We start from the raw sequence: 18,908 nt of genomic DNA, 5'->3' as shown, positions 1-18,908 counted from the left end.
ACTGTGACTGTACTCATCATTTCCAACAGTCCATTTGAACTGTTTCAATGTCTTTACCGTAAAGCTCAGAATACAAATACAGGAAGTGATTGTGGACTACAGGGGGAACAGGAAGGACATGCATTCATATATACATTTTGGTTATTATTAAACAGATTACAGTCTCAAAAACTTTCCATGTAACCAATTGCACATCAATAAATATTTGCTGCTGGAAGGTGCAACTGTAAACAGATGGCTTAAAGACAATAAGCGTAGGGTATTTGTATTTTACCTTACACATAATCTGCCAAAATAACTACATTCAATGTAGCATATACACATCTAGTTTATCCCTGTACCAGCACTCTTTAATAATATCCAAAGCTACGAGAAACCGTTTCTCAACCACCAGCAGATTCTAAATCATGCCGTCTACGATAACGTTACAGTGACCTGCGGCTGAAAGCATCCAATACTACATAGGGCTGACGATAGGGAGAAAGTCATATTGCGATTAGATTATAGTTGAACAAATGGTACTATGAGTCTACTTACTTAATTATCAAGGAATAAGCAAAATACTGACATTTTAAAATGTGTATTTCTCAACTTGAAGAAAGTTAAACAAAATTTATAACAATAACTAGTAAAAAAGAACAAGAGGAGCATTTTGCTCTACGGAGGAGGCGCCGAGAAGCAGCAGACATTGGCTCAATGTCCATCTGTCTCCATCCACAACCCGGAGGACGAACTGTACATGAGTGTATTAAATAAAGAGTATAATGTTTAGTTAATAGTTTACTATTAGTATAACAATAATATGCAACATTCATTATAAGTTTATATAATCGTAGCACATTTTACCGCTAGTCGAATATTAAATCCAGTTACAGCTGTTCGTTTCTGTGGGTTGTTTTTTTTGTTTCCTTGTGCAGGAAAAAGGCTCTACATCGGTCTCTAATTTGTTAATACTCGGTACTAACTTGTCATTAATCATATTGTCCAACATTTAATGATTTGCTGCTTTTATTGTCCCGCCCCATCCAGGATGCAATTGGTCGGTAGACGAAAAGTGACCCGTTGGCCCGTTGGCTCTGAGAGAAGCTGAACACGTCGGACAAGTGAATGCAGCGATACAGTTAACTTCGGCCAGCGAGCTAAACTCAAACCTTCCTTATCTTCTCCCTCTTTTCTTCTGCTTCAGCTGCTGACAACGTCTCCCTATGTCACAGAGTGAGTTGGCGAGGAGTCCGGCTATGTTTTGAACGATTAGCGGCAGGGCAGGGAGTTACGGTAGGTTTCGAAATCGTTTTTTCTGATCGCAGGTAGGCACATCTGTTTTTACAGGCACATGTGAGAGCCCGGTGTGGGCGGAGCTAATGAGCACACTGCAGCGCAGAGAAGAGAGCGTCACAAACACCTTTTCCGTTTCCACGGTTTGCAGATGAATGGAGCAAACTATAGAATTATAGATGTGGTCCAACTTGGCAAAGCATCTTGCCGTCAGACATGCTGACTTCAAAGAAGAGGTGAAAGAATTCAAAGAGCGACAGTTTAGGGAACCTGTGTTTCTTGTTTGATGTCTTGAGTTTGATGAGCAAATTAAAGGCAGTTTAAGCAGCGAGCCGTTAAGGGCAACGGTTTAATGTGGCTTTATCTTTAACTTACCAATGTGGCATACACCTGTATATGCAAACCCAACGTTTACATTGGTAACATTAACGTCACCATAACTTGCAAGCTGCTGAAAATCTTTTATTATATCTCTGGTATTACATTACAAGCGGTGAATATTTTACAAGCAACAGTGACCCTGGGTTTCCAGTCGGTGGTTCACTTCCTACTGGGATAGATCAACATGATAACTTATGCTGAACCTGCTCCGGAGCAGGTTATGTTCCAGATAAAAGATCAAAGCTATAAAAGCACACTACTGACCAATCAGCTATTTTGGGAAATTACATCACCGCCTGCAGGAGATCCCACAGTCGGACCAGTAGGGAAACTCAGCTGTTAAACTTCTGTGGGGTCACTGTCAAGATGATCGATAAACCATAATCTTTGCAGTTAATAGGAAACACTGCACTGACCGCAGCTCTATGAAATACATGATTATCCATTTTAAGTTGTAAAGAACAAACAAACACAAAATCAACACGTGGCAGTCAGCGTTGATATTGTAGCAGGCCGCCACAAATAAATCATGGGGAACATTAAAAGATTATGAGCAGGGCTTTGGCCTGGTGGTGGGACAAAAACTGTATTTCTTCTTTAGCCAGTTTAACTTTGTCGCTTCAAGTTGAGAAATACACTTTTTAAAATGCAGTTTTTTGTACATTTTCCCTCATAATCAAGCAAGTAGACTCACGGTGCCATATTTGTTACCATTATATCACAAATCGCAATATGACTTTTTCTCCAAATCATGCGGCCCTATGTGTACTTCAGTACTGTACTCAAGTAAAGTACAAGTTTGAAGTACTTTTGCATGTTATGAAACTTTAAACTTTTACTTCACCACATTTGTCTGACAGCTTTAGTTACTTTTAGATTAAAGGTGTACATTGCTGAGGATGAAACTACCCAACATGATATAAAGGAGTTTAATGAGCTCCAGCAGAATAATAAGTGTACAAACCTGCTTCAGGCTTGAAAACAGCGTCCAGGAGTTTGCGTTGTCCACAAAGTTCCTCCTCGTTCTCCACAGACATTTTTTACTAATTCACAGCAGCTTTTCCTGCAGACACAAACACACAAATCACTCAGATGTTATTACGTTGGGTCCGTCTATTTCCAGCTAGCAAGCTAAGCTAACTGCATTAGCTTCGTAGGACAGCGGGAGATAATTCAGATGTTAAACATGTTCAGATAAAGGGAACAGCACAGAGTCTATTCAGACAGCTCTATCTGGACATTTGGACATTTGGGCTCCGTGAAAAATACAGTTTGGTCTCTATGGAAGCTGCTCCGACTGTGAGGCCGAGCTCCGGCTCCGGCTACTTCCTGCTAACAAGCTAACTTCCTTTAGCATTCTTGGCTAACAGGAGATGAGTCTGAGGTGAAACATCCCGAAAGTTTAAACAGAGTCCACTTAAACACGTTGATCCTCACATGCAGGCTCTGCTGCTGAACTCCGGCTGCATCTCACGGTAACTGCACGTGGTGCACAACAGAAAGTTAGCATGTTAGCCACCCTAGTTTGCTGATTTTCAAAATAAAGGTGACCAAAAACCAAATTATCTCTGTTAGGAATTAACGATGGTAGAAAAACCCAGAAAATTCCACAAAGGACTGGCACCTATTGTTTTCCATTTCAAGCACTGCTATAAACTTAATTTTTACAATATAACTTAGAATATTAGTCTGCTATATAACTTACATGTTAATAACTGAACTGTGCTTAGGATTACAAATAAGATATGAAAACTTCACTCACCTAGAATAAATTTCTCCGGAGCTGCTCAAATGAATTAGAAATAATACAGTATTATTGACTTAAATACAGTTTTCTCTTTCTTTAGGATACTGATATCCACAATGCTGAGCTCATCCTGAGGACTGGAACAGAGTGGGAGGCCATGCAGAACATGGAGGACTGCGCTTTTTCACGCCATTTCAGAGTCACCAAGCCGCATTTTGAATATCTCCTGGTGAAGCTGCAGGAGAGCGGCTTAACAAAGGAACATAGTCCAGGTCTACCACCAGCACCCGTGACACAGAAAGTGCTGCTGTTCCTGTGGTACATGGCCAACCAGTACAGCTTCAAGGAGATGCCAGACAGGTTTGATGTTTCACAGTCATCAGCACACAGGATCGTCCTGGAAGTGCTCGACATCATCTGTACTATGGGACCAACCTTCATCTTCTCACATCGCACATCACACATCGCCTCTGTGGCCTCAGTGATGTCATAGGCGCAATTGATGGGTGCCACATCAGGATGCAGAGGCCACAGATGAGAGGACGATATTACATGAACAGAACGTCATTCTACTGCATCCTCCTTCAGGGGACTGTAGACGAGAGGACGTTTTTTTGATGGAAAAAAGACATTAATATCCAACCAATTATTTATTTAGGCACAGAACGCATTTAAAGCAAATGTCACACTTTGTAATATAAGAATAAATAAATGACAGATTATTACTAACACACAACAAATAAACCTATAAATATATTACCACCAAAAAAAAGTTTATATACAAACATATTGCAGAAACTTAAAATTAAACATTGCATATTGGCTCACAGTTTGTCCAACAACCTGGATATCAACGACCCAAAGCCCTGAGTTGCGTTACTGTCTCCTCGTGACGCCGCTGACTGGCTTCTCTGCACTACCTCATCATCCGCTCTTCTGCGTTTACTAGATTTAATTGGTGAATGCATTGGTGTGAAAGATGACCTGGAAGCATGTCTGTTCCTTTGTGAAGCCCTCGTTTGCAGAAATGAGCACAGGCGATGGGCTTTATGTTGATGAGCTGGACGTGGCCTCAGCGTCCTGGCTGTTGTCTAGAACACGATAAAAAGAAACAGGTTAGAAAAGTTCTTACCATCCAGTCATATGAACGGTTTTATAATGCAAAACAGGGTCTACCCCCATTCCCGTACTACGACTGGCTCACACCTCAGTCTGCTCCTTTGTTACAATGACAAGTGGAAAGAAAACACACTGTTGACATCACACCATGATAGAGCGCTGAGATTTCACCCAGTCTACATGTATTTGTGAACGAAACTGTTTCTCTTCATGTTCAAAAGTCAGTCACAGATAAATTGGATAATGTGTTGGGGAGCTGTTTTGATGCGTCCTTGAGTAGTTCACACATATTGTTCTGCTCTGGTTCCTACTAAATGTTCCATTATTTTAGCTTGAATTCAAACAGGCTGAACCTCAGCAACACAGAATTACCAGAAAGTGCCATCACCACCCCCACTGTTCAAGTGCATCATCTGTTCACATCAAGACTCTGAAGGTGTCACTTGAGTGATGCATGGCGATGGATGTCAAATATTTCAAAAGGAAAGCGTGAAAAATGACTAATGAAATGGGGCTTGTGTCATGTTAACAAGTGAAAATTGCTGCTGATAAGGGCATGTAACGCCTGAAATGTCCGTGTTTCAATTTCTTTAGGCTGTCCTTCTGTAAAGTGACGGCAGATGGGTGTGCCGACCTGGCCTCGGCTCTGGGGTCCGACCACTGCCGCCTCAGGGAGATGGACCTGAGCTTTAATCACCTGGCAGATCAAGGAGTCAAGCTTCTGACTGAAATACAGAAGGATTCACGCTACAGTCTGGAGAAACTCAAGTATGCTCAAACAGGCTGTCTAACAGCTGTCAGACAGATCATCATTCCAAGATTATTTTGCGAGATTCACTTCATTTGTTTGATTTGAAGTCTATTTGTGACAATATTTCTCACCTGCTGTCCCTCTATTCCCCATCAGTGTGGACCAAAATGAAGAATTCTGGTTTGACTTGAAGCTTCTGAGACAGTGTAAGAAAATAAAAATCTGGTGTTGTAACATGGATGTGGCAGTACGCAGGACGTCTGCAAGGTTTTTAGAAGTCTTAAAATATCTTTCAAATCAGGATATAAGGATATTATGTTAAGTGGAGAGCACACACTGTTGATGATAGACAACATTGTGTCACGTTATGCAATTTGAACAGCACGCCAAATGAAGAGTTGCAGTTATTGTGTACAAACAGTGACATGGCAACTAACATGCTTGTTTTCACATCTTCCAGAGTTTTAACCAATCTCTAATTTTATGATAACAACAAGAACATTTTCCTAAAATCAAGAACCACACTCACACAACAATCGTATCTCCATTCTCAACCAATAATTGTTTCTTCTGTCTCAATTGCAGATGCCTGTGATCTGACACTGGACCCCAACACAGCAGGTGTGAGACTCATTTTGACGGACGAAAACAAAAGGGCAACACGTTTTAATGAGCGGCAGCCATATCCCGATAACCCCGACAGATTTGAATGCTCTCAAGTACTGTGTGAAGAGAGTCTGACCAGTCGCCATTACTGGGAGGTTGAAAGTGATTGGCTGATGTTGGGGTGGCATATAAAAGTATCGACAGGGTGGGACCCATGTCATCTGAATTTTCTTTGGGACAAAATGAAAAGTCTTGGTGCTGGACTCATGATGGGAGCTTTTATCATAATAACTCATGTCTGGAGTTTATGGACTGTGTTGAGAAGTACAAAAATACGTATGGAGTGTATCTGGACTGGCCAGCGGGCATTTTGTCCTTTTTTCGTGTTTTTCCTGATACACTGACCCACCTGTACACTGTCTGTACAACTTTTACTGAACCACTCCATCCTGGTTTCAGTCTGGCTGACGGATCAGTTTACCTCTTACCCCTTACGCAAAAGTAAAAAGAGCCGATCGCTGGTGGCTGCGTGCAAACACAGTGAGACAATGACTGTCATGCAGTATTAAAATGAATCTCGGTCAAAGACTGAATAATATACCCATCATTGTGCAGGATTAAGGGTAAAATTATAAAATAATAATAGTAAGAATAAAGGAAATCTGAGAAATAAAACATGACATTTAACAACAGGGGCCAGAAAGTACATTCACACTGATACGATGGGGATTCTCTACCCATTGAGAAAAGCACAAAGGAAATACAATTTAACAATCTGCATTTCCATGCATTACTGTAAATAATGTACACATTCACCACTGGACTATAAACCAGTGATCTTGATCTTGAAATGAGTGAACCAGAGGCAGCTTGTACTGGACCATCTGCATTCCTTCTCACATTTCTATCCTTCCATATTTTATCTACTTCTACTTGTTTTGAGTGACATGCCCTCATGTGTTCATGTCTCCTGCTTGAATGTGTTTATCACCTTGACAGGTTAGCGTACAGAAAAAAATACAAACTAGTACAGGGACACATTTAGGCAGCATATGAAATCAATTTTGATCTGCTAAAATCTAGTCTTTTTGATTGCACCCTTGATATCTGGCTCAAATGTAAAGTGTCACAGATATCAGTCCTCTTTTTAATGTTTCCCTGTGAGTACACGCACAGGCAAACTGTAAGTACAGTGTGTGTTTTAAGGCAAACTATCAGCACATATTGATGAATGTTCAATGAAGTCACGTGTGTGTGTGTGTGTGCATATGTTCCTGGATTGGTTAAGAATAAATGACACAGTTTTGAAAAACAAACTCAGAACAGAAAAGACCATTTTAAGATTAAAAGTTATAAATTCTTTTCTTTGGACCTATTTAGTTACTCTGGGATCATAAACTGAATCGTGTTGGGATCTCTTACTATATTGATGCTTGTATGTTGTTCCTCAAACTTAATGTCCAAACCTTAAGGCTTTTTCTTTTTTTTATGCAATTTTAAGATCTCTCCACTGGTGTTCAGTGGGATTTAGATCTGGACTCATTGCTGGCCACTTCAGAACTCTCCAGCGCTTTGTTGCCATCCATTTCTATTTTTGGGGTCATTGTCCTGCTGGAAGACCCACGATCTCGGATGCAACCCCAGCTTTTTGACACTGGGCCCTACATTGCGACCCAAAATCCTTTGGTAATCCTCAGATTTCATGATGCCTTGCACACAGTCAAGGCACCCAGTGCCAGAGGCAGCAAAACAACCCCAAAACATCTTTGAACCTCCACCATATTTGACTGTAGGGACTGTGTTCTTTTCTTTGTAGGCCTCATTCCGTTTTCGGTAAACAGTAGAATGATGTGCTTTACCAAAAACCTCTATCTTGGTCTCATCTGTCCACAAGATGTTTTCCCAGAAGGATTTTGGTACATTTTGGTAAACTGTAGTCTTGCTTTTTTATGTCTCTGTGTCAGCAGTGGGGTCCTCCTGTGTCTCCTGCCGTAGCGTTTCATTTCATTCAAATGTCGACAGATAGTTCGTGCTGACACTGATGCACCCTGAGCTTGCAGGACAGCTTGAATTTCTTTGGAACTTGTTTGTGGCTGCTTATCCACCATCTGGACTAGCCTGTGTTGCAACCTTTCCTCAATTTTTCTCTTCCGTTCACGTCCAGGGAGATTAGCTACAGTGCCATGGGTTGCAATCTTCTTGATAATGCTGCGCACTGTGGACAAAGGAACATCTAGATCTCTGGAGATGGACTTGTAACCTTGAGATTGTTGATATTTTTCCACAATTTTGGTTCTCAAGTCCTCAGACAGTTCTCTTCTCCTCTTTCTGTTGTCCATGCTTAGTGTGGTAAACAAAGACACACAATGCACAGACTGTTAACTTCTCTCCTTTTTATCTGCTTTCAGGTGGGATTTTTATATTGCCCATACCTGTTAATTTAAAGGAGCATCACATGCTTGCAACAATCTTATTTGTCCACAATTTTGAAAGGGTGCCAATAATTTTGTCCAGCCCATTTTTGGGGTTTTGTTTTGTGCTTTTTTTCCTTCTTTTTTTTGTTTTGTTCCAATACAAACAAGGGGAATAAACATGTGTATAGCAAAACATGTGTTAATGCAATACTTTTCATGCAAATTTCATTTTTGGCCATGACTGTATGTATTTAGTATGACAATAAATTCTAACCTATGTTGTGTTCAGCGCTTCCTTGTTGGGTCTTGTTGTATGAAGTTTTAAAGCCAAAGTTTATGATGAATGGCTAAGCAGCTGTTTGTTGTCATCTTTCACGTGTGGCCGCGCGCAGCAGATGCTACATGTTACGCAAGAAGGTTATAGGAAACGAAGGGAGGGGAATAACAGCACGCTCATCAGACCTTTCCTAAATATAAACATTGTTCACGAGTCTTTCGAGGAGGAGTCTCTAGTCAAGTCTACACTGTGCTACTACCTCCTGCTGTGACCCGTGAAATATTCAGTATCAATCACATATAAAAGGAGTAATGTTCACATAATTCTTATTATTCTATTCTTATTAATGTCTGTGTTCTTTTCCATTGTCTTGTATTGTATCTGCTGTAATAGATGAATCAATTAAGTTTATCTTATCACCTACATATTAATACTGAAAACTACCTATAACCACATAGCTTTCAGAAAGCAGACAGAGGCAGATTATAATAGAACATTTGATTTATGCAGCACTTAAACAACAGTTACACAAAAGTTACTTTGCAAAGTAAAAATAACAAGTATAAATTCATTGCGTTACAATCAAATGGATGTGAATACAGTGACTTAAACCAACAGCAATTCTTTTACAATATGTTGAGCTTTTAACGGTGAAAACTGTAACCTTCCTGCAGTGGATCAAAGTAAAAGTCAACTCTATAGCAGCAGCTGCTGGAGAAACTGCAGCTACAGGAAGTATCGAACAAGTGTTTTTTACAATCAAACAGAGCGGATCAGAAACAGACCGGCTCCTCTGAGGGACAGTGGACTGACGCTACTTAAGAAAACTGCAGCCACAAACAAAAAACAGAATAAATGCATCACAATTTTAACCCATTTTAAATCGATGAATACATGTAACACCAAAAAGCACAGTACACAGAAATGGAACAAGTTATGTGACACAAATAAAAACCATGTTAAAATTTTAACTTGGCTACAAGCATGAAGCAAGACTTGTGTCACAAGTCTGTGTCACAGTTCTGAACTGATCAGTGTTGAGTCAAGTCTTGACCTCAGTACTTCAATCCTGCTAGAGGGAATCTGCTCAACAAGCATCTCTGCAGCTTCATTTCCATCCTCTGCTCTCACCAGCACACGTGGTTTCAGGTTTGTTAGAGGCGAGTGGATGTTTTATCAAAAATGCTCCAACTAAAGGGTTTCTCCCTTGTGGCTAATCAAGTGTTGTCTCAGATGTGTCTTATATGCAAATGTTTTACCACAGACGGAACAACTGACGGCTTTCCTCCCTGTGTGGATTGTCATATGTGGTTGCAGATGTGACTTTTGTGCAAATGTTTTACCACAGAGAGAACAACTGAAGGGTTTTTCCCCTGTGTGGATTGCCATATGTGGTTGCAGATGTGCTGCTCGTGCAAATGCTTTACCACAGATAGAACAACTGAAGGGTTTCTCCCCGGTGTGGATTGCCATATGTGGTTTCAGATGTGACTTTTGTGCAAATGTTTTACCACAGAGAGAACAACTGAAGGGTTTCTCCCCGGTGTGGATTGCCATATGTGGTTTCAGATGTGACTTTTGTGCAAATGTTTTACCACAGAGAGAACAACTGAAAGGTTTCTCCCCGGTGTGGATTGCCATATGTGGTTTCAGATGTGACTTTTGTGCAAATGTTTTACCGCAGAGAGAACAACTGAAAGGTTTCTCCCCGGTGTGGATTGCCATATGTCGTCTCAGATGTGACTTTTGTGCAAATGTTTTACCACAGAGAGAACAACCGTAGGATTTCTCCCCTGTGTGGATTGCCATATGTTGTCTCAGATGTTCCTTTTGGACATATGTCTTACCACAGACAGAACAACTGAAGAGTTTCTCCCCTGTGTGGATTTTCATGTGTCTGGACAAATTCCTTTTGTCACTAAAACTTTTTTTACAAACTGAGCAACTAAACAGTTTATCTACTGTTTGCATTCTCTTGCGTTTCTGCAGACGTCCCTTGTGGCCAGAGCTTGTAGCACATTCAGAAGAGCTACTTGATGTTTCTACAGTACTACATTCCTGATCACGTTCAGATACTTCATTGTTTTGAAGAGGGTTTGAACCTGACTGAGGTTCCCTGGTCTCTTCCAAATCAGTCTCAGGTTTAGTGACGTGTGAAATCTTGTCACCAGTCGCTGGTTGTAAATGTCCCTCTGGATCCGAGTTCCTGGCTGGTTCTGGTCCTCCACAGTCCTCTCCATCAGTTTCTGCTTTCAAATGCTCTGCATCTCTGTTCTCTTCAGTTTGGGTTTTATGAAGATGGGAAGACTGACGACCAGCACACTGATGGTGTCTGACCATGCAACGCCTAGTGAATCTTTTGCCACAAACACTGCAGCTGTATCGTTTCTTCTCCTCAGTGTGAATTCTGATGTGCTTCTCAACATCTCCTCTGCATAGAAAAGTGGTTTTAACTGAGCAGCTGAAACCTTTTTCTTCTGAATGAAATCTCATGTGAATCTTTAGGGACTTCTTCCAGATGTATCTTTTTCCACAAACTGAGCAGCTAAATGGTTTCTCTCCTTTTTGGAGTCCATTGTGTTTCTGCAGACGTCCCTTGTGACCAGAGCTTGTAGCACATTCAGAGGAGCTACTTGATGTTTTTACAGTACTACATTCCTGATCACGTTCAGATACTTCATTGTTAGGAAGAGGGTTTGAACCTGACTGAGGTTCCCTGGTCTCTTCCAAATCAGTCTCAGGTTTAGTGAAGCGTGAAGTCTTGTCACCAGTCGCTGGTTGTAAATGTCCCTCTGGATCTGAGTTCCTGACTGGTTCTGGTCCTCCACAGTCCTGCCGATGTTTCTCCCCCTTGCGGAGTGTCATGTGGTGTGTCAGACTTATCCTTTGAATAAATCTTTTACTGCTAAATGAACTTAATGGTTTCTCTATTGTGTGAAATCTCATGTGTCGTCTCAGAGTTGAGTTATGGCTGAATTGTTTCCCACACTCAGAGCATCCAAATGGTTTCTCATCAGTGTTACATCCACTTTGCAGAGGTTTCGAACCTGATTGAGGTTTCCTGGTCTCCTCCCAATCACAACTGTCATCAGTTTCAGACGAGTGTGACATCTTGTCATCAGTAGCTGGTTGTAAATGTCTCTCTGGATCGGAGTTCCTGGCTGGTTCTGGTCCACAGTCCTCTCCATCAGGGTTTCTTTTCATCTGTTCAGTTAATCTTTCATGAAGCTGTGAGGACTGAGGTGTCTCTTCATCGTCTTCTTCACTCTTCACAGCGACAGGAGTGAATAGGAACTTGGTGATATCAGCCTCCTCCAGTCCTCGAAGTTGATCTCCCTCCTTTTCCTCTTTAATGTATGGCGGCTCTGCTGGGTCCTCCTGATCCAGACTGGGGCTCCACTCCTTTTTTATTTGTGGAGGCTCTGGTGGGTCCTCCTGGTCCAGACTGGGGCTCCACTCCTCTTTAATGTGTGGACGCTCTGGTGGGTCCTCCTGGTCCAGACTGGGGCTCCGCTCTTCTTTAATGTGTGGACGCTCTGGTGGGTCCTCCTGGTCCAGACTGGGGCTCCACTCCTCTTTAATGTGTGGACGCTCTGGTGGGTCCTCCTGGTCCAGACTGGGGCTCCACTCCTCTTTAATGTGTGGATGCTCTGGTGGGTCCTCCTGATCCAGACTGGGGCTGCTCTCCTGCTGCTCAGGGGGAACCTCTTCTTTACTCACCAACAGCAGCTGGACGTCTGTGGAGAATAATGAAATTGACATTATGACATTTAAATCACTGTCACTGACCACAGATAAATCTCTTTAAGTTAGAAAAGTCTTTCACTGTTTAAGAATGCGAAGAAGCAATTTCGCTAGAAGGTTTGATGTTATGCTGTCAATCATGTACATGGTTTCCCTTAAGCTTGTGTGTGGGAGGGTTTAGCATTTGTCTATAGATATGTTTTGATATGTTACTGTCATGTCATTTTATTATCATCTCATGTTTTTGGGGCCATCAAGTTGAAGTTGAACGAACAAAGGTTACTCATATCAGAGATAATCACAAGTCAAGTCACAAGTAGACTAGTCTGGCTCGAATATGAAATAGTCAAGTGCAGAGGATGGCAGGCACAGCAACAACTACTTTCTGCTTTACACTTCAGTGCCTGTTAAATTAATAAATGAGTGCTTTAAAAACTCCACAATCGTAACGAGCTCCATAACAGTTCAAGGATGGATCGCCACGGGCTGTACGTGACCCGACTTCAAACTTGGACGGTGTCAGTGTTGCCGTGTTGTATGTAGTTTTATGGTTTATTTTGAAGGTTAGCTAAAGAGGTGTTATCATATTGCGTGGCTTACTTCATTTATCAAAATTTAAGTAATTTGCAAAAACAAAACAAAAATGGCAATAATACCGCACTGTTGAGCCACAACAAATTACTGCGGGGGAAATTACTTCACAGTGACAGCCCTACTTCTAGGTAGGTAAAGATATTTATTTACAGTGCTCTCTATTCCATGTGTAACCAAACGACAAAACAAAAGGAAGCTCATTTAATGACCGAATGGCTCAAAAAAAGGTCAGTGAAAAGTTAATAATTATTTTGCCTTATGTACAGCTACATTTTCAATCAAGTATTGGCAAAAGTGTCTGAAGTGTTTTGAGGACGAGCCTCATGTCACTGTGAGAGCTATTTTAGTGCAACTTGAGTCCCATCTCTGCATATAGTGTAAATAATGTGTTAATACATTTACAATACAGCATCTGATCTTTCATATTCATTGTGCTGCTATGTTGACCTAAATTTCCCCTTCGGGGGATTAATTAAGTAATATCTTATATATCTTATCATACTACAGCGCATTTACCATCTAATCCTCCAAGACCATCTCTTGAAATACTACAGTAATATGTATTTGTTGTGATGAATGGGAAGGACTGTATAATTTCAGTGGAACAATTTGTGTGAGCTAAGGCACATTGGTGAGAATTCACTCCAGACAACATGTTCCTTTTGGTTATTTGTTGAAATTTAAATGCAGTACGTGTGGTTCTGGAACAGAGATTAAATGAAAAATTATTACAATTTATACTTATAATCTATATAAAATAGGTTGTTACATGCTTTATAGATTCACAGTGCTATAAATACACTTTTAGAGGTTACATGTCTGTTATAACAAATGCTTTTAACAAACCCAGAACATGAATAATAACTGATGTCAAATCCTCAAATATTAATTTATAAATAAAATGCGACAATAATAATAATACAAGCAATACCACTGTTATACAGTCAGTTAACAACCAACGAGCAATATGTTGGAAATTCTTTGTGATTTTAACATTTCAACATCTGAGCAGAAAATAAAGGGGAAAGACAACATTTGCTTCAGGTTAAAAAAAACAACACACTTATTGATCTGCAAGTTGTGGCTGGTATAAGTTCATTTCTTCAGACTTTTGGCCTGTACAAGACTTTCAAATGCTCGTTTTTGCTGCTCAGAAATGTGCCTTTTTCTCGTTTCTTCCTTCATCACTTCTTCCATCCTCTGCAGCGCTTGTAGATGCTGTCAGTCAAACTCCATCCTCTTCTCTCTGAGCAGCTTATGATGCTGCTCTGCCTCCTGTCTACTAACTCTTTACAACATCCCGGCTAAAGTATTTCCACAGAGTGGTTTTAGTACCTTTACTGCAGTAAAGGCAGTTTCCAGCGAGAATCAGCAGTAAAGTGCACAAACCTGCTCTGTGTAACCGGACTTCAGGCTTGAAAACAGCGTCCAGTAGTTTGCGTTGTCCACAAAGTTCCTCCTCGTACTCTGCTATCGTTCTTTCAAACAGCTCAAATATCTCTTCAGCAGCCGCACTTAGTCGCTGCTGGACAAAAGCTCTCAGCGTTTGGACTTTAGACATGTTTACAGCAGCTTTTCCTCCAGACACACTCCGTTACAGACACGCAGCTCACTCTGATAAAATACACACTGTGAGGCCGAGCTCCGGCTCCGGCTACTTCCTGCTAACAAGCTAACTTCCTTTAGCATTCTTGGCTAACAGGAGATGAGTCTGAGGTGAAACATCCCGAAAGTTTAAACAGAGTCCACTTAAACACGTTGATCCTCACATGCAGGCTCTGCTGCTGAACTCCGGCTGCATCTTAGCGGCGGGAAATTCACTTGCTTCCAGCACTTCCTTGTTGATTTTCAAAATAAAACCGACCCCCATATCTGTTTTTTTTTTAAGGATGAACAAATAGAAAAACTCAGATCCTTTGTTGAAGTAAATAGAAATGCCATAAAGTAAGATCAACAGCACAAAAGAACAGAGACAGATTATAATAGTACATCTGAACTTTACACAACAGTTACACAAGAGTTACTGTACAAAAGTACAGTAACTCTTGTGTTAAGTAAAAATAACAACAGCAGCCAAAACAACTCTAAACACTGCAAATCAAATAGACGTTAATACAGTGAATTAAACCAACAGTAATTCCTTTACGGTGTGATGAGCTCTTGGTGGTAAAAAAAAAACAAAACTTCCTGCAGTGTGTCAAAGTAAAAGTCACCTCTGAAGCAGCTGCTACGTAAGACCGACTGAGTATAGGGCTGTGGTGGGTGTCTTTGTTTCATGGTGTGATCAGAACCATCTGCAGCTCAGTGTGACAAAGCCTAAGGAGCTGGTTGTGGAGCTAACCAAGGCACAAGTGACCCCTGTTTCCATCCAGGGGGCCAGTGTGGACACTGTGGAGGACTACAAGTAAAAATAAACTGGACACCTCTATTTTCTGAGGAGGCTGAGGTCCTTGAACATCTGCAGGACAATGCTGAGGATGTTTTATGAGTCTGTTGGGGCTGGTGCTATCCTGTTTGCTGTTGCATGCTGGGGCAGCATGTTGGGGGTAGCGGACGCTCACAGACTCAACAAACTGATCCAAGGCCAGTGACGTTGTAGGGGTGGAGCTGGAGGATCCTGTCCAAGCTACATTTCATCTTGGGCAATGTCTCCCACCAACTCCATGAGAGTCAGACATACAGACTATTTTTTACTGCAATACTTCACATACTGTGCAATATAATTTTAATATTCTATATTCAGCATTTTCTGCTTCAATACTCTGGTTCCTCCTACTACCGTAGTTTTTAAGGACTTTTCAAGGATACTCACTTCCACGTCAACTCTACTAGAACTTATTATTATGACTTATTCACTACTGCCATTCATCATAACTTGTCTGTTAATACTGTAAAATACTGTACATATCCACTCTCATTAATATTTTCTATTCGAAAATTTCTATCATCATTTTATTCCTAATACCTTGATGTGCAAGTGAACAATTTAACAAAGAGTTTCCCCTCAGGAACCAATAAAGTCTTTCTGATTCGGATTTGGAAATTTAACATGAGACAGTTTAAACATAGGAGATCTGAACACTGAGTTTTCAAGGCAGGATATGCACCTTGAACCTCTATCTGTAAATAGATGTACGTATGTAATTAGATATTTTTCTTCATTTTGCCTTTTCATATGATATATTTACACCTTAAATTGGGAATGCATGGCCTGTAATGTAGATCTCTATAATTCATTGTTCAAAAAGTTTTGAAGAGTGGCAAAGCTAAAAAGAAAAATAAACCCTACGTTTTCCACCTGTTTTGTAGTAAATGTAAAAGATATACATAGTTTAATTATTTACTCCATTTTTCCTTTTATGTCATATTTGCACTATTGACGAATATACAGCATGGGCACTCAGGTGGGTCCTCCTGGTCCAGACTGGGGCTCCACTGCTCTTTAAAATGTGGGGGGTTTGGTGGGTCCTCTTGGTCTAGTAAGGGGATCCACTCCCGCTGCTCAGGGGGAACCTCTTCTTCACTCACCAACAGCAGCTGGACTTATTCTGTGGGGAATTATAAAATACACACACAAGTTTTAGAAAACTACCTCCTAAGAGACATTAAAATGTTAGATGATATATGTATTTGCTATGGCAACCGGCAGCGCCTGTAAAAAGCAGCAGCCGGTAGCTCCTTCAAACTTCGCTACACTTTTGTTTCTTCCAGCTTTATTGCTGAAACACATGTTACAGTACCTCTGACATAAATACAGTCATTGAAAAATTAAGACAGGGTTTTTGGATGAAAGAGCAGCAGACCACAATCCACCCGACTCAAACAACCGGACCAGGCAGCACAGCGAGTGCAGTGATCACTCAGAGGAACGAGAGCCAGGAGAGGAGCCATGCTGGCCCTGTTTGGACTCCAGTCTGGACAAAATGGGACTCATGTTGACCAAGCAACAGAAACCAGAGACTGTTGTGCCCACATCGTTACAGAGACCTGCCCCATCAACATCCCAGATCAAGCACTCGGCAGGTGGTCCATGTTCCGAGCTGTCAGCGCAAGACTCTGGCAAGATGAGAGGAAGTGGACTTGTACATCACACTTGTGGAAGTGTGTTGTACATCGATGATGCTCGGTGCACAAACGCAGTCTAGATGGACTGTTTATTGTAAAGATGAAACTTTCAAATTACCATTTGGTTGCTGCTGTTTACATTCACCCCAGATTCATTAAATGCACTGTGGAGTGTTTGGGGTGTATTAATGTTTGTACATAAATAATTGTATATACTCCTTTATCATATTTTTATATCTTACCATATTTGAATATAGGCCTATGTTTAATGTGTTGTGTGTGTAGCCTGAAGGAACTTCAGATTCAATTTTGTTATGCAACTTTGTGCTGTATAACGAGGATGTGTATGTTAATGTTATAACTTAATCCATAGTCCCACAACAAAGTCTAAAGCCATTCTGATTTTGTAGAGAAAAAGACCAGGAGAGGACCAGAGGATGAGCCCAGCCGACTGAACGGAGGACAAGGGTGAGTGAACCTGGGAGGGAAACCAACAAAGAGACAAGCTTAGTGACAGCAGAGACGAAGCACGGGGAAATTGGAAGAAATGAAAATACATGTAAGCTTGAATGTAGAGGTGGCACCGGATAAGGAGCAACAATGATCAAGCAAGAATGGTGTGGAGAACCGGGGTTGAAATACAGGCCCGGATGAGGTGATTACTGGCAGGTGTGGCAGGCTGACGAGGTGGCTGATGAGATGCAGGTGCAGGTAGTTGGCTGGGCTCAGGAGCAGAGGGAGAGAGAGAGAGAGAGAGAGCACACAAAGGGGAGGAGACACAGGGAGGCAGGCAGAGAACAGAGAAAAACAAGGAAAAAGCAGAATAACTGATGAAAAGGAGAAAAAAACAGGACACTCACTGTCAGCCGGCTGCCACCGCAACACTTTCAACTTCCTCACCGGGTTTTAAAATCAGCACTATCACTGCGTGTTTCCATTCAGCTGGAATTGGTCCTTCCTGCAACACTGTATTAATCAACGCCAATACCTTCTCCAATGCAAAGTCATCCATATGTTGAAAGATCTCATATCCCAAGCCATCTCTCCCATCAGTAGTGGGTCACCCATGTCTTATAGCCCTCCTTAGTTCATGCATGGAAAAGAACATATTGATTACATCATAATTGTCATTATTCCTATCAGGTTTGTGCCTCTCAAGCAAACTTACTTATCTATATATCTATAAGTTATCCATTTACAGCCGAAGACAAGGATTGTAAAACTTAACCACTGAGAACCTTCCAGCTGTGCTCCATACCTCAACTGCTACACCTTCAAGCCTTGAGGTTACATTTACTTGCCTATAATGAACACCTTTTTTTAACAAATATTGCACTCCCCCCTCCAGAAGAATTTCAATCTTTATGTAAACAGATGTATCACAAACTCCAAAGACGGTTTAAGCCAAGACTCCTCTATGCATATTAATAGTGGTTTTTCTTTGAAACCATTAGCTACCAAAACATCTGGCATTCCACTGCAGGATACAAAACATCAACAGACTAAACATCATCACCATTTTGCATTAGGTTTCCATTTATTCAACCTTCTGTCTGTTGGGAAAACATGACCATAGAGAGTAGCTGGCTCTTTTATATCCCTCTTAGCTCCTTCCCTAAAGACTCTAATGGGAGAATCTTACTGCTTTCTACACCTTTAACTAGTTCCTCCATTTAAATTTCCAAAGAAACTCCATAGATGACTCCTTTCAAACCATCTTTCTTACCTGGAATCCTTAAACCTGCCTTTCCCCTATTGCCTTCATGGAAACAGCTTCTGCCACTTGTGCTGCAGAACTACAAAAAAAACAATCAGTTTTCCATCCACCAAAATCCTTGCATTTAAGATTTCACCTAGCTCTTCCTTCAAAATCCTCGCCAGCCGAATGGGATTAAAGGACCTAAAACCTGCCTGCCCCTCCTTTATTTTAAAGAT

General features: G+C 41.1%; 3 protein-coding genes across 6 annotated transcripts in view; all 3 read right to left on the bottom strand.

The window, feature by feature from the left end:
• The window catches only part of LOC119902428 (zinc finger protein 287-like), a 38,407-nt gene extending 23,681 nt beyond the window's left edge, over nt 1-14,726 (bottom strand). For 2 of the 4 annotated variants that reach the window (XM_038718890.1, XM_038718641.1), the window contains exon 1: nt 14,298-14,726. In XM_038718890.1, coding sequence (XP_038574818.1) covers nt 14,298-14,469 — 172 coding nt within the window. In that variant the 5' untranslated portion in view covers nt 14,470-14,726. Of the gene's footprint in view, nt 1-2,620; nt 2,720-3,093; nt 3,181-3,418; nt 3,472-14,297 lie in introns of those variants that run through there. The other 2 variants (XM_038718811.1, XM_038718726.1) reach the window with 2 other exon arrangements.
• LOC119896748 (NLR family CARD domain-containing protein 3-like) overlaps nt 1-18,908 on the bottom strand; it is a 172,154-nt gene that overhangs the window by 100,672 nt on the left and 52,574 nt on the right. The window lies entirely within an intron of this gene.
• Nucleotides 9,054-12,004, bottom strand: LOC119900625 (zinc finger protein 260-like). Its single transcript, XM_038715788.1, has one exon. The coding sequence runs from the start codon at nt 11,772-11,774 to the stop codon at nt 9,762-9,764; it is 2,013 nt and encodes a 670-aa protein (XP_038571716.1). The 5' UTR covers nt 11,775-12,004; the 3' UTR covers nt 9,054-9,761.

The sequence above is a fragment of the Micropterus salmoides genome, unplaced genomic scaffold, assembly GCF_014851395.1.
Source record: "Micropterus salmoides isolate LMB-PRFRI ecotype aquatic unplaced genomic scaffold, ASM1485139v1 Ms_hic_scaffold_1, whole genome shotgun sequence".
In the NCBI taxonomy this organism is placed as follows: Eukaryota; Metazoa; Chordata; class Actinopteri; order Centrarchiformes; family Centrarchidae; genus Micropterus; species Micropterus salmoides.
The sequence above is the reverse complement of the archived record's forward strand: the minus strand, read 5'-3'. Positions and strand labels throughout refer to the sequence as shown.